Source organism: Borostomias antarcticus (genome assembly GCF_949987555.1).
Source record: "Borostomias antarcticus genome assembly, chromosome: 5".
NCBI lineage: Eukaryota > Metazoa > Chordata > Actinopteri > Stomiiformes > Stomiidae > Borostomias > Borostomias antarcticus.
Window position 1 is genome coordinate 12,334,875 of NC_140238.1, and position 12,322 is coordinate 12,347,196.

A 12,322-nucleotide genomic window follows, 5' to 3' on the forward strand; every position below is an offset into this window, starting at 1 on the left:
ATTCCCAAACTTAGTTTAGCCTAACCCAACCCAGCTTAACGTTAGCGTTAGCCTAACCTAATTTAGCTAAACCTAGCTTCAGTAAACTATAACTTGGCTTCTGTAGTAGCAGCAGCAGTAGTGGCTGTAGTGGCCCTGCAGTAGTAGTAATTCACCAGTAGTTGCCGACACCGTAGCAGTTGGGATGCGCAGGTAGAGCAGGTGATAGCGGCAGGTAGGTCGCAGGCTATGGCTGGTAGCTACACTTGGGCATAAACCAATTTAGTACAGCATCAGTAGCTCAGCTAGTGAGTAACAGTACTACAGTAGTATTGTAGTAATACAGATCATAGCGAGTATCTCCATTGCAGTAGCATTGCCTAGTTCATACTAGTAATACAGCAGCATGGCACTGTAACGCACAGGCGTTATACTGTTAAGTAGAGAGTCATTGGCGCAGCCTGCTATACTGTAGTAATACGGTAATGTACATTATCAGCTCCACCAGAGGGTAGCAGTACTTTAGCAGAACATGACTGTAGAGCATAGCAGGTGGATTCTGAACGGAGCGTGGAGTGTGTTTTCAAAAGGTCGGAGTGTCGGCCTTCTTTCCCTGCTCCAGTTTCTCTCCGGCCCACACCGCGAGTTTAAGAATCCTGAAGTTTGAGTTGAGTTCAAGTTTTTTTTTGTATTGGTGAGATGATGTAAAATGAAGGTGCAGCAAAATACAACAAGGCATCTTTTTGTCCTTTTGTGGAGCGATGAGCGGTGTTGAGCAGAGTGGGAGAGAGGGAGTGTCTTTAATCCATGTAGCAAAACAGAACTTGAGCTCCCAAGATGGAAAAGGACAATATGAAGCCTCACACAGTCCGCTGACTTGCTTTGGTTTTGCTTTTGGTCATTGGGGTTTAGTTTGGTTTTAACAAGCTGAGATGTATAGTTAATCTTAAGCGGTCCACCCTCATACGTCCTCCAGCAAGGGCTTCTTGTGTGACACTAATAAAAACAAAGTAAAATATTTGTAGTGTTTGAGTTGTCGGATTCAGAAGTGTTCTCTCCACCCAGCACTGCTGACTGGCTGAAGGTGCTGGAGTGTGTTGAGCATGTAGTAGAGGTATCTAGCTAGCAGATCCAGCTCAGCTCTAATACTACCACCTGCTTTATCTTTCAGTTTGAAAACTAACCAGCCCTTTGTTTGTTTGTTTGCAGCTTCTCCTCTCATGGGTGCGCAGAGCTTTCCTAACCTCACAACCACCGGCACCACCTCAACCGTTACCATGTCAACATCTATAGTAACCAGCAGCAATAACGTAGCCACGGCAACCACAGGTTTGTCGGTGGGCCAGTTGCTCAGCAACACGCTGACAACCAGCCTGACCTCCACGTCTAGCGAGAGCGACACAGGGCAGGAGGCGGAGTTCTCCCTCTATGGTAGGACATCCCATAATACTGTTACCCCTCTCCCTCTATGGTAGGACATCCCATAATACTGTTACCCCTGTCTAGGGTAGGACATTCCCAGAGTTATGTTACCCTCTCTCTCTCTGTGGTAGGACATCCCATAATACTGTTACCCCTGTCTAGGGTAGGACATCCCAGAGTTCTGTTACCCTCTCTGTCAATGGTAGGACATCCCATGATACCCCTCTATGATAGGACACCCTCCTAGGGATAACACTAGATTACTACTTCACTATGTCTTGGTACTACAAAAGCACGCTCACACACGCACACGCACACACACACACACACACACACACACACACACACACACACACACAGATAGACATACATACATACTCACTCACACCCACACTTTCTCCTAGCCTTCCTGGGAGTAACAGTGGCTAGTTAGTGAGGCCAGTGTTCTTTGGGGTTCTTACTTCTTGGGGACTGAGGGAGGAAGAACACAAGTATTCAACCAGGGCTAATATCTGAATTACATCAAGACCTCTTTCTCCCCTCCTGGAAAGCTTTGTGATTGGCTCTCCCTCTTTCCCGCAGACTTCCTGGACAGCTGTCGCGCCAACACCCTATTGGCTGAGCTGGACGACGAGGAGGACCTGCCGGAGCCCGACGATGACGACGACGAGAATGAGGATGATAACCAGGAGGACCAGGAGTATGAGGAAGTTCTGGTACGCTCCAGGGTAAACCTGGGTTTCCACATACACTTACATAGGGTAAACCCTGCTGCTCTTTCTACTCCTACCAACCCCTCTAGACCTAGAGCAGACGCATGCCTCCCTGCTACACTCCTAACGGCTGCCTGGTTTCCTCAGACACAGACCAAGCCTAGTTCTCGCACAAAGGAACTTGGTTCTATAGTAAATTCCTAGTTCTAGACTTGGGAATCTGAGTCTTGGAAACCGGCCCCCTTTTACACCTCCGTTTTGAAACTGGACTCGTTGTCTTTTTGTTGTGGATGTCTTGTGAGAGGCTTGCCTCATTTGTGATCTTGGTTTCTATGAGATTAGGGACGCTTGATTTAGAGCACCTGGTGCCCAGCCTGGGTGGGGTTTTTGCTCCTCGAACAACTTAAAATGTCAAGTCCAAACTTAGCCCACCTGATGATGTGCTCTTGTCAGCTAGTAGAAGCAGTCCCGGCACTCACAAATTAATATAAAAATATAAACTTTATTGGGCAACAAGTGGGACGTTTTGGCTTCATGCCTTAAAGGAGTAGTAAAGGGAAAATGCATGTTTAGCCTGTTTTTAAGGTTACTTATGATCATATACAATGGTTCAGATCAAAACGTTGACAAAACGTTTGAGAGTCTGATAATTGCTCTACCACCGTTTTGGTCATACAATGGATGTGGGTGGGCACCGTGAAAAATCATTAAAAAAACATATTAAACTCTCAATTTCAAAGAAAAGAAACTCACCGAGGTGTTAGTTGGCGTTCTGACATAATTCGCTATAAAGTAAGATTCTAGTTCATCTGGAAAGGCTTTTTTAAACATTTAGCATAGAACTATTTAGTCGCAGCACATACGTGTGTAATCTTCCGCAAACTAGGTAACCTAGCAACTTAAACAATAACAATAGCTACCGTAAGTAGTTCCGCTTCCTGAATCCCCTCTGCGGATTGATCTACACCTACAACGGTCGCTTCAATACAAGTCAATGGATTTCATAAAATGATCAATAAAACTCTACAGGATTCATACTTTAAGGCGAATTTGATGTCAGAACACCAACGGATACCAATTACCCCCTCGGTGAGCTTCTTGTCTTTGAAATCGCGAGTTTAACATGTTTTTGAAAGATTTTTCAAGGTGTCCACCCACATCCATTGCATCACCAAAACGGTGGTAGAGCAATTATCAGACTTTCTCAAAAGTGCTAGTTTTGTCAACGTTTTGATCAGAACCATTGTATATGATCATAAGTAACCTTAAAACAGGGCTAAACATGCATTTTCCCTTTACTACTCCTTTAATCAGCATATATAAATGACTTGTCAGCTAAATCAAATGAATTTCAACTTTGTTCTGTCAACTAGATATCTCTGTATCCATGGGCTGGTGTTGACTGAACACAAATTAAGACCTAGTACTAAAAAACAAATCCCAAAAACGAAGTTCTTGGTTGCATGCTTAATCTGTGTTCAGAGAACCCGGCCTGTATGTGTGATATTTATTCACCTAGCTGTGGGCCTCTGCTCCGAGATCTAAAAGGCATGTTGTTCCTGTTGTGAGTTTCAGGAGGAGGAGGAGTACGAAACCAAAGGAGGTCGGCGCCGGACCTGGGACGACGACTTCGTCCTGAAGCGCCAGTTCTCTGCCCTGGTCCCAGCCTTCGACCCCCGGCCCGGACGCACCAACGTACAGCAGACCACGGACCTGGAGATCCCCCCACCAGGTACACACACACACACACACACACTCTCTGTATGCCTCTTTTCTCTCTCTCTCTCTCTCTCTCTCTCTCTCAAATACACACACACACTTGCATAGAAACACAGGCAGGCATTAGGTTTTACTTGTGGTTTCCGTATCCCCCCTGCAGGCACCCCGCGGTCCGAGGTCCAGGAAGAGGTGGAGTGCGCCCCGTCGCCCCACCTGGCCCTGGTCCTGAAGGTGGCTGGCCTGGGCACCAACCGGGAGGTGGAGCTGCCCCTGTCCCACTACAGGTCCACCATCTTCTACTACGTCCAGAAGCTGCTGCAGCTCTCCTGCAACGGCAGCATCAAGTCCGACAAGCTGCGGCGCATCTGGGAGCCCACCTACACGTAAGAACACCACGAACGCCAGGGGACAACCTCAGCTCTCTAACCGCAAAGAACGGACAAGCCCTTTGGATCGTGAAATCACACAGATTAAGCCTAGCTCTAGGTTTAAAAATGTGTCACTGGAGTTGTTGTTTTTTATCGAAAAAGCTGTTTTAGTCCAGATAGACGAGAAGAATAGAGCCTTTTCCTTTTATCCTGACCTGCCCCTCATTTAAAATCTAGAGTTTAAGCTATGAAGGTTTTTTCCCCCCTGGGACAGGTGTTTTTCTAACGAGCTGTGGTTTTGTTCCCTCAGGATCATGTACAGAGAGATGAAGGACTCTGACAAGGAGAAGGAGAGTGGGAAGATGGTAACAACCTCCTTTCACACCCCCCTCCTCTGTTCTCCTCTGCCCATTACAATCTTGGCTGTGAATACCTGTGGCTGTTACCAATGTGTTTAAATATTACCACTGGCTAGACAGGCAGTCAGAGATCACTAACTGTTAGAACCAAGGAGAGACTGTGAAAGCCAGTAGTCATTCTATGTGTGGTAGCTACTGTAACTGCACGGGCGCCACCTAGTGGCTCAGCTGCTGTACTGCATGTGTGTTGCGACCTGTGGGTCCCAGTCAGGAAAGACCAACGTTTGGTTTTTCCTGTTGTAGGGCTGCTGGTCTGTAGAGCATGTGGAACAGTTCCTTGGCACAGATGAGTTACCAAAGAATGACTTGATAACGTTCCTGCAGAAGAATGCAGACTCACCTTTCCTGCGCCACTGGAAATTAACCGGCTCTAAAAAAAGTATTAGGAAAAACAGAAATTGTTCTCAGCTCATAGCCGCGTACAAGGTATAGAATGGCACCGGATAATATATCTATTATTATTATTATTATATTTGCATTTTTCTTTACCCCTTCTTCACTGTTGTTTGTATTGTTATGTGTTTGTTTTCTTCCTTGCTGTCACATGTGTAGCTTCCTGTTAGACCAGTAACTGTCGCTGTCGCTTTTAATTAACCTTCATGTCTTAATGTCTGGCTTTTATGTAAAAACATATTTCTATTATTATTACCATGATTTTAGACCAACCCCATTGTGAATCTGTTGTTTCATTGTCATGGATGTCATATATGTACATATGTTGTGAGATATATGTATATATTAGATATATTGTGATGGATAGATTGTGATGATGCACTAGGTTGATATGAGGTAGTCATAATGTCACGAGTCCCAGTCTAGAGCCAGGATGCTTCAGGAGGGGGCAACACGCTGGCACATCCCATATACAGATACTATGACTACGTATGAGTGGACATGCCTCCACATGACTCTCAATTAGACATCATGGTCTGTTTCCTAAACACAGATTAAGCCTAGCTCTAGATTTAAAATATGTAAGTGACATTTTTATTTTATTGAAAAGGCTGTTTTAGTCCCTCTAGATGTAATCTGTGTCTGGTAAACTCACCACACATCTGATCAGAATCAGAATACACTTTGTCTCACAAAGTGAGAAATTTGTCTTGGGCACACATGCTGTAGTAGACAGTCAACACACTGTTGTTATTGAGGAGCCACATAGCACCAACAAATAAATAATAATAACCATAAATATGCATCTGTTCTGATCCATCTCTGAGTGTTCCGCGACGTTGCCCTCTACTGAACCCCAACCACAGTATTCCACCTGACTGTTTGTCCACTCTGGGGGTGTCAAAACCCTGAACCCTGACCTTTAACCCTTGACCTGTGACCTTCGCCAGGACTTCTGCGAGCAGGGCGGCGGGCTGAACCCTGGCTCGCTGGGCGCCCTGCAGAGCTGTGACATCCTGGGTGGATCCAGGGAGCCAGCGCAGGCCAGGGCGGGCTGCAGCCAGAGCGCCTCTTGTGGCGTGGAGGACGTCCTGCAGCTGCTGCGCATCCTCTTCATCATCGGGGGGGACCCCGCCTCCGCGCGCACTCTGCAGGAAGGTACGTCACTCCAAAACGTCCCCTTAGTAAACATGCTGCAGGAATGTCACCTTAAAATATCCCCCTAGAACCATGCCACAGGGAGGTATGTTTCCCCAGAACCACTTTCAGACATACACATAGCCAGGTGGCAGACTGCGATAGGAGTGCAATACACTTAGCTATAGAACGGCTACTTAATAAGTAGATGGCCTTCATATTGCTAATGCATGTGGTGTTTTAAATGACCTGTTTTGCTGTTGTCTATGTTTTAGTCGATGCTTTAGCGCCTAGGCCTCGCCTCCAAAATACATCCCCCAGAGACGGTCATCTGTCACAATGGTAGTGCACTACAGTTAGCAACTGAGAGTCTTTTTAATGACGGCCTGTTCTGTCTAGATGTGGAGGACCTCCAGTTCAACGCTTCCCCTGAGGAGTTCACCAGCAAGAAGGTGACCACCAAGATCCTGCAGCAGATCGAGGAGCCCCTGGCGCTGGCGAGCGGGGCGCTGCCCGACTGGTGTGAGCAGCTGACCAGCAAGTGTCCTTTCCTCATCCCCTTTGAGACCAGGCAGCTCTACTTCACCTGCACGGCCTTCGGCGCCTCCAGGTCTGGATTGCTGCTTTTTAAAAATTGAATGCAACCTAGGGCTGCTCGATTATGGCAAAAATCATAATCACGATTATTTTGATTGATATTGAGATCACGATTATTTAACACGATTATTCATAGAATATTTTTTTTTAATCAAAAGTTAACATTTTCTTAACAAATCAAATTATTGACTTTGATAACAATTAATTTATTAAATGTTGACAGTGGCTTTTCTTTTTAACAATGTTCTTTGGATTAGATACATTTCTCCCATGGGAGACAAATAGTGAACCTTGACCTCGATAAATAAATTAATAAAAGTGCCAAAACTGATAAATAAAGAAGCTTCAAAGCACCGCCACCACCACAGAAGAAGACTACCTCGGAAAAATAATTTCACTAGGACAGAACGCGTCTAAATAAGTTTATTTAATGGTTGCGCCGAGGCTTCAAAACCCAGCATTTGTTAAAATAGACCCTTTTGCTTAGGTAAGTGACGTTTCATGTTTATCTGACACTTAATAAATATGAGCGCCTCTCCTAAATAGGTCGACACCGATTTATTTTGACGGCAAAGTGAATGGACCGGCAAAGGAGTGTTGTCTGGCATGAACGAGCGGAATGCGACAACGGGACTGAGAAGGGCTACTTTGAGGGGCAGCTACGACTGCGTAGCAAATTTTACACACCGTGTCAACTTGGTCCAAATCTGTCTCTGCGAACCCATAGTGTTTCCACACCACTGACATTGTTTTAGCTCTCTTGTCCACCTCTCGTTCTGCTGCCATAATCTTCTTCTTGTCATGTTTTGTTCGAGAGGAGCATGCGTGCGCCTCGCTTGACAACTCGTCTCGCTTTGAACTAAAGTGTTTGTTTTGGGGCTTTGGGGGGTGGGGGAGGGGTCAAGCACAGTATAGCTCTGCAGTGTAGGGTGCACTTGGATTTATGCAAAATCGTTTTATGGCGATTATTTATTTTTAATGATCGTTGACAGCCCAAATCTTAATCTAGATTAAAATCCGATTAATCGAGCAGCCCTAATGCAACCTCAGAAGGGATGGATGGTAGTGGCCTGGATGGTATTGGTCTAGATGGTAGTGGTCTGGATGGTAGTGGTCTAGATGATACTGGTCTGGATGGTAGTGGTCTGTATTGTAGTGGTCTGGATGGTAATGGTCTAGATGGTAGTGGTCTGGATGGTAGTGGTCTAGATGATACTGGTCTGGATGGTAGTGGTCTGTATTGTAGTGGTCTGGATGGTAATGGTCTAGATGGTAGTGGTCTAGATGGTAGTGGTCTAGATGGTAATGGTCTGGCTCAAAATTATAGCTGGAAACTGAAATTCATGTCCAAATCCCACATTTGTGTCCATACTGACCGCGCCTCTGTGTCCCGCGTGTCCGTCAGGGCGATCGTGTGGCTGCAGAACCGACGCGAGGCGACCATGGAGCGCTCCCGGCCGTCGACCACGGTGCGGAGGGACGACCCAGGGGAGTTCCGTGTGGGCCGGCTCAAACACGAACGGGTGAAGGTGCCACGCGGGGAGAGCATGATGGATTGGGCGGAGAGTGTCATGCAGATCCATGCTGACAGGAAGTCCGTCCTGGAGGTGAGAGGTCACGCTGAGACGCTACACTGTTCTTTATTCATGTCCGGGCTCGTCATTCTCAACAAATCCTTATTTACAATGAGGGCCTGACCAGTATGTTAGAACACACGACAGGCTGTCACAGTTCTGACTGCAGATGGTACTTCAGCCGCTAAAAGCAACATCTATGCACTGTGGCGATCATCCCCTGGCACCAAGAGCAACCTACTGTTATCTTCCATGCAGGGTACAGATGGACCGGCAGTGGGAGATACGCTGCTGTCCGTCAGTTTGAGGCTACAGCGATTCAGATGTTGATACTAAACATGATGTCTGTCTGTCTTTCTCCTGTCTCTCTCTCGTCGGTATTGTCTGTCTCCCATCGCAGGTGGAGTTCCAGGGGGAGGAGGGGACCGGGTTGGGCCCCACCCTGGAGTTCTACGCTCTGGTGGCAGCGGAGTTCCAGAGGACGTCCCTGGGCATCTGGCTGTGTGATGATGACTTCCCCGACGACGAGTCCAGACAGGTAACACATACTGTATACTGGTGTTATACTGTAACACATACTGTATACGGGTGTTATGCTGTAACACATACTGTATATTGGTGGTATACTGTAACACATACTGTATACTGGTGCTACATTCACACACATGATACATGGACACTCTAATACAAAAAACTTTAAAAATTCTCTGTGTGTGCGTGCGTGTGTTTCCAGGTGGACCTGGGTGGGGGTCTGAAGCCCCCTGGCTACTACGTCCAGCGCTCCTGCGGCCTGTTCCCCGCCCCCTTCCCTCAGGACAGTGACGAGCTGGAACGCCTCACCAAGCTCTTCCTCTTCCTGGGCGTGTTCCTGGCCAAGTGCATCCAGGACAACCGGTTGGTGGACCTGCCCATCTCCCGCCCCTTTTTCAAGCTGCTGTGCATGGGCGACATCAAGTCCAACATGAGCAAGCTGCTCTACCAATCACGCACCGGCCCTCACGGCGGACCGCACCTTTACGACCCCGACCGACACTTCTTCTCTGAGATCCAATCAGAGGCCTCGACGGAGGAGAGCCAGGATACGTACTCTGTGGGCAGCTTTGACGAGGACTCCAAGTCCGAGTTCATCCTGGACCCGCCCAAGCCCAAACCCCCCGCCTGGTACCACGGCATACTGACCTGGGAGGACTTTGAGCTGGTCAACCCTCACAGGTACACACACACACACGCACACACATAAACTAAACCCTAACAGGTACTGGACAAACACACACACTCACTACATCTTATTTTGTTTACATGATTTCCAGAATCTCCTTGGCTGTAAAATTACATATTGTTTCTATCGGCCTCTTACGATCTTTGTCTCCTCCTCCTGCCCCTCCTCGCCCAGGGCTGGTTTCCTGAAGGAGGTGAAGGAGCTGGCTGTGAAGAGGAGGCAGATCCTGGGTAACAAGAGTCTGTCTGAGGATGAGAAGAACACGCGCCTGCAGGACCTCATGCTCAAAAATCCCATGGGCTCCGGACCGCCCCTGAGCATAGACGACCTGGGGTAAGACACCACACACACACCACTGCCCCTACACCCTCTCCTGAGCATAGATGACCTGGGGTAAGACTGACACTGCCCCCTTCACACACTCCTACAAACACAACCACTCTTACACCCTCCCCTGGGCTCAGGACACCCCAGTAACGATGCTCTATCTGACTGACTCCGCCTCAAAGCCCCTAAAAACGTAGAGACTTCACCACTGAAGAGGGTGGATGTTAAACAATGTTTTCCATAGCCTAAATTAGGGTTGGGCGATTTGATAATAGTCTCCTCAACTGCGCATTTGAAAGCGTGTGCGAAGAGGATCATGTGTTGGGCAGCAGTCAAGGCAAGTTTATTTGTATAGCACATTTCAGCAACAAGGCAATTCAAAGTGTTTTACCTGAGACATTAAAAGCATCAAGACGAAGTGCAAGAAACACATAAGGTCATATAAAACGAAATGCAAAAAAGGACATTTAAAACAAAATGCAGGAAAAATAAAATACAGGAATAAAAGCTATAGTGCAGTGTATAAATGAATAATTATTTGATTTAATAAAAAGCAGCGGCAAAAATATGTCTTCAGTCTTGATTTAAAAGAACAGAGTTGCAGCAGACCTGCAGTTTTCTGGAAATTTGTTCCAGCTATGTGGAGCATAAAAACTGAACGCTGCTTCTCCATGTTTTGTTTTAACTCGGGACAGAAAGCAGGCCTGTGCCAGACGACCTGAGAGGTCCGGATGGTTCATAAAGCAGATCAGAAATATATTTTGGCCCTAAACCATTCAGTGCTTTATAAACCAACAACAGTATTTTAAAGTCAAGTCTTTGACAGACAGGAAGCCAGTGTAAAGACCTTCGAAATGGAGTGATGTGATCCACTTAGTCTTAGTGAGGACGTTGTGAATCAGCTGCAGCTGTCTGATCGATTTTTTTTTTTTTTTTAGAGAGACCTGTAAACACACTGTTACAGTAGTTGAGTCTACTGAAGATAAACGCATGAACACATTTTTCCAGATCCTGCTGAGACACATTCTTTAATCCTTGATATATTCTTCAGGTGATTGTAGGCTGACTTTGTAATTGTCTTAATATAACTGTTAAAATTCAGGTGACTACATGACTACACCAAGATTTCTGGCTTCGTTTGTGGTTTTTAGCATTACTGATAGGAGCTGAGCGCTCATTTTTAATCGTTCTTCTTTGGCTCCACAGACAATTACTTCAGTTTTATTTTTGTTTAGTTGATGGAGTTCTGGCACATCCAATCGTTGATTGGTTCAATGCTCTTACTCAGCGCTTGTATGGGATTATAGTCCCCTGGTGATATGGTTATATAAATCTTCGTTGCTATGGTAACATTTTGTTGTTATCCATAATTTGAGCTAGTGGGAGCATGTACATGTACACCCCAGAATGGAGCCTTGGGGAACTCCACAGGTCATTTTTGTCTGCTCGTATTTTATAATTGCCTATAGACACAAAGTAGTCCCTGTCCTTCAAGTAGGATTCAAACCAGTCTAGCTCTGTGCCAGAAATTCCCGGCCAGTTTTCCAGTCAGCCTAGTAATATGTTGTGGTCAACCGTGTCGAACAGAAAACAAAGAAATGTTTTGGCTGTCACTAAAACATTTTTGTGGGCATTAGAGCTTAATCTGTCTATGGGAAAATATTTTTCCAGTGAATATCTTAGTTAATACAAGAAGATTGATCTAGGAAAGCAGTTTTGTGTTGTGATATTCCGCTTGGGAAATGGACCGAAATGGACGAAAAACGACTGCTCTACTTCAAGAATCTGTCGACGTAAGGGTCTCCAACTGATGATTCGACTTGTCGACTTTCAGGGGGCAGCCCTAATATATATATATTTATTTATTTATTTTTAGCTCTGAAATTAACCAAACTCAATTATGTGCAAACAAGGACTAAGACCAATCACGTACAGTTTTATTGGGTTTAAGAAACGCGGGGAAAAAAGGAGGTACCACAATGGTAGACCAGGTCCTCGCCCCGCACTACGGCAAACAAAGGCGAAAGAGAGTTGGCGTCCTCTTGTGACTACAGCGGCGTGCGACCAGACCGCCACTGCCTTCCATTCTTCTGGTGAATTTTCAATTACTGAACAACAAAATGGACAAGTGCTGACCCTTACCACAACGAGACACCAGAGACATCTCAGCACTTACACTGAATCCTGGCTAGACTGAGACACTTGTGACACTGCCATCTCTCTGCTTCTCTGTTCACCAGTAGGATAGAACAATGGTGTCGGGGAAAATGTGCGGAGGAGGCAGGTGTCTCATACTGTAGTTTACATCGCGTGGAGTCAGGACATACGGCCTTTGTCTAGTTAATGTTCAAAGAATTTGGAATACTTGACCATGAAATGCAGACCATTTTATTCACCTAGGGAGTTTGCTGCTTCAGTCATGCTTACAGCTGTTAACATCCACCTGCAAGCTGAT

At 46.2% G+C, this 12,322-nt stretch overlaps 1 protein-coding gene across 9 annotated transcripts in view; it reads left to right on the forward strand.

Moving 5' to 3' along the window:
• Positions 1-12,322, forward strand: part of hectd1 (HECT domain containing 1) — a 42,759-nt gene that overhangs the window by 24,159 nt on the left and 6,278 nt on the right. For 3 of the 9 annotated variants that reach the window (XM_084438509.1, XM_084438510.1, XM_084438514.1), the window contains exons 27-38: positions 1,189-1,410; positions 1,984-2,162; positions 3,684-3,846; positions 3,994-4,216; positions 4,512-4,566; positions 4,864-5,046; positions 5,964-6,171; positions 6,550-6,760; positions 8,153-8,354; positions 8,722-8,859; positions 9,055-9,533; positions 9,715-9,873. In XM_084438509.1, coding sequence (XP_084294635.1) covers positions 1,189-1,410; positions 1,984-2,162; positions 3,684-3,846; positions 3,994-4,216; positions 4,512-4,566; positions 4,864-5,046; positions 5,964-6,171; positions 6,550-6,760; positions 8,153-8,354; positions 8,722-8,859; positions 9,055-9,533; positions 9,715-9,873 — 2,422 coding nt within the window. The remainder of the gene's footprint in view (positions 1-1,188; positions 1,411-1,983; positions 2,163-3,683; positions 3,847-3,993; positions 4,217-4,511; positions 4,567-4,863; positions 5,047-5,963; positions 6,172-6,549; positions 6,761-8,152; positions 8,355-8,721; positions 8,860-9,054; positions 9,534-9,714; positions 9,874-12,322) is intronic. The other 6 variants (XM_084438512.1, XM_084438513.1, XM_084438516.1 and 3 more) reach the window with 4 other exon arrangements.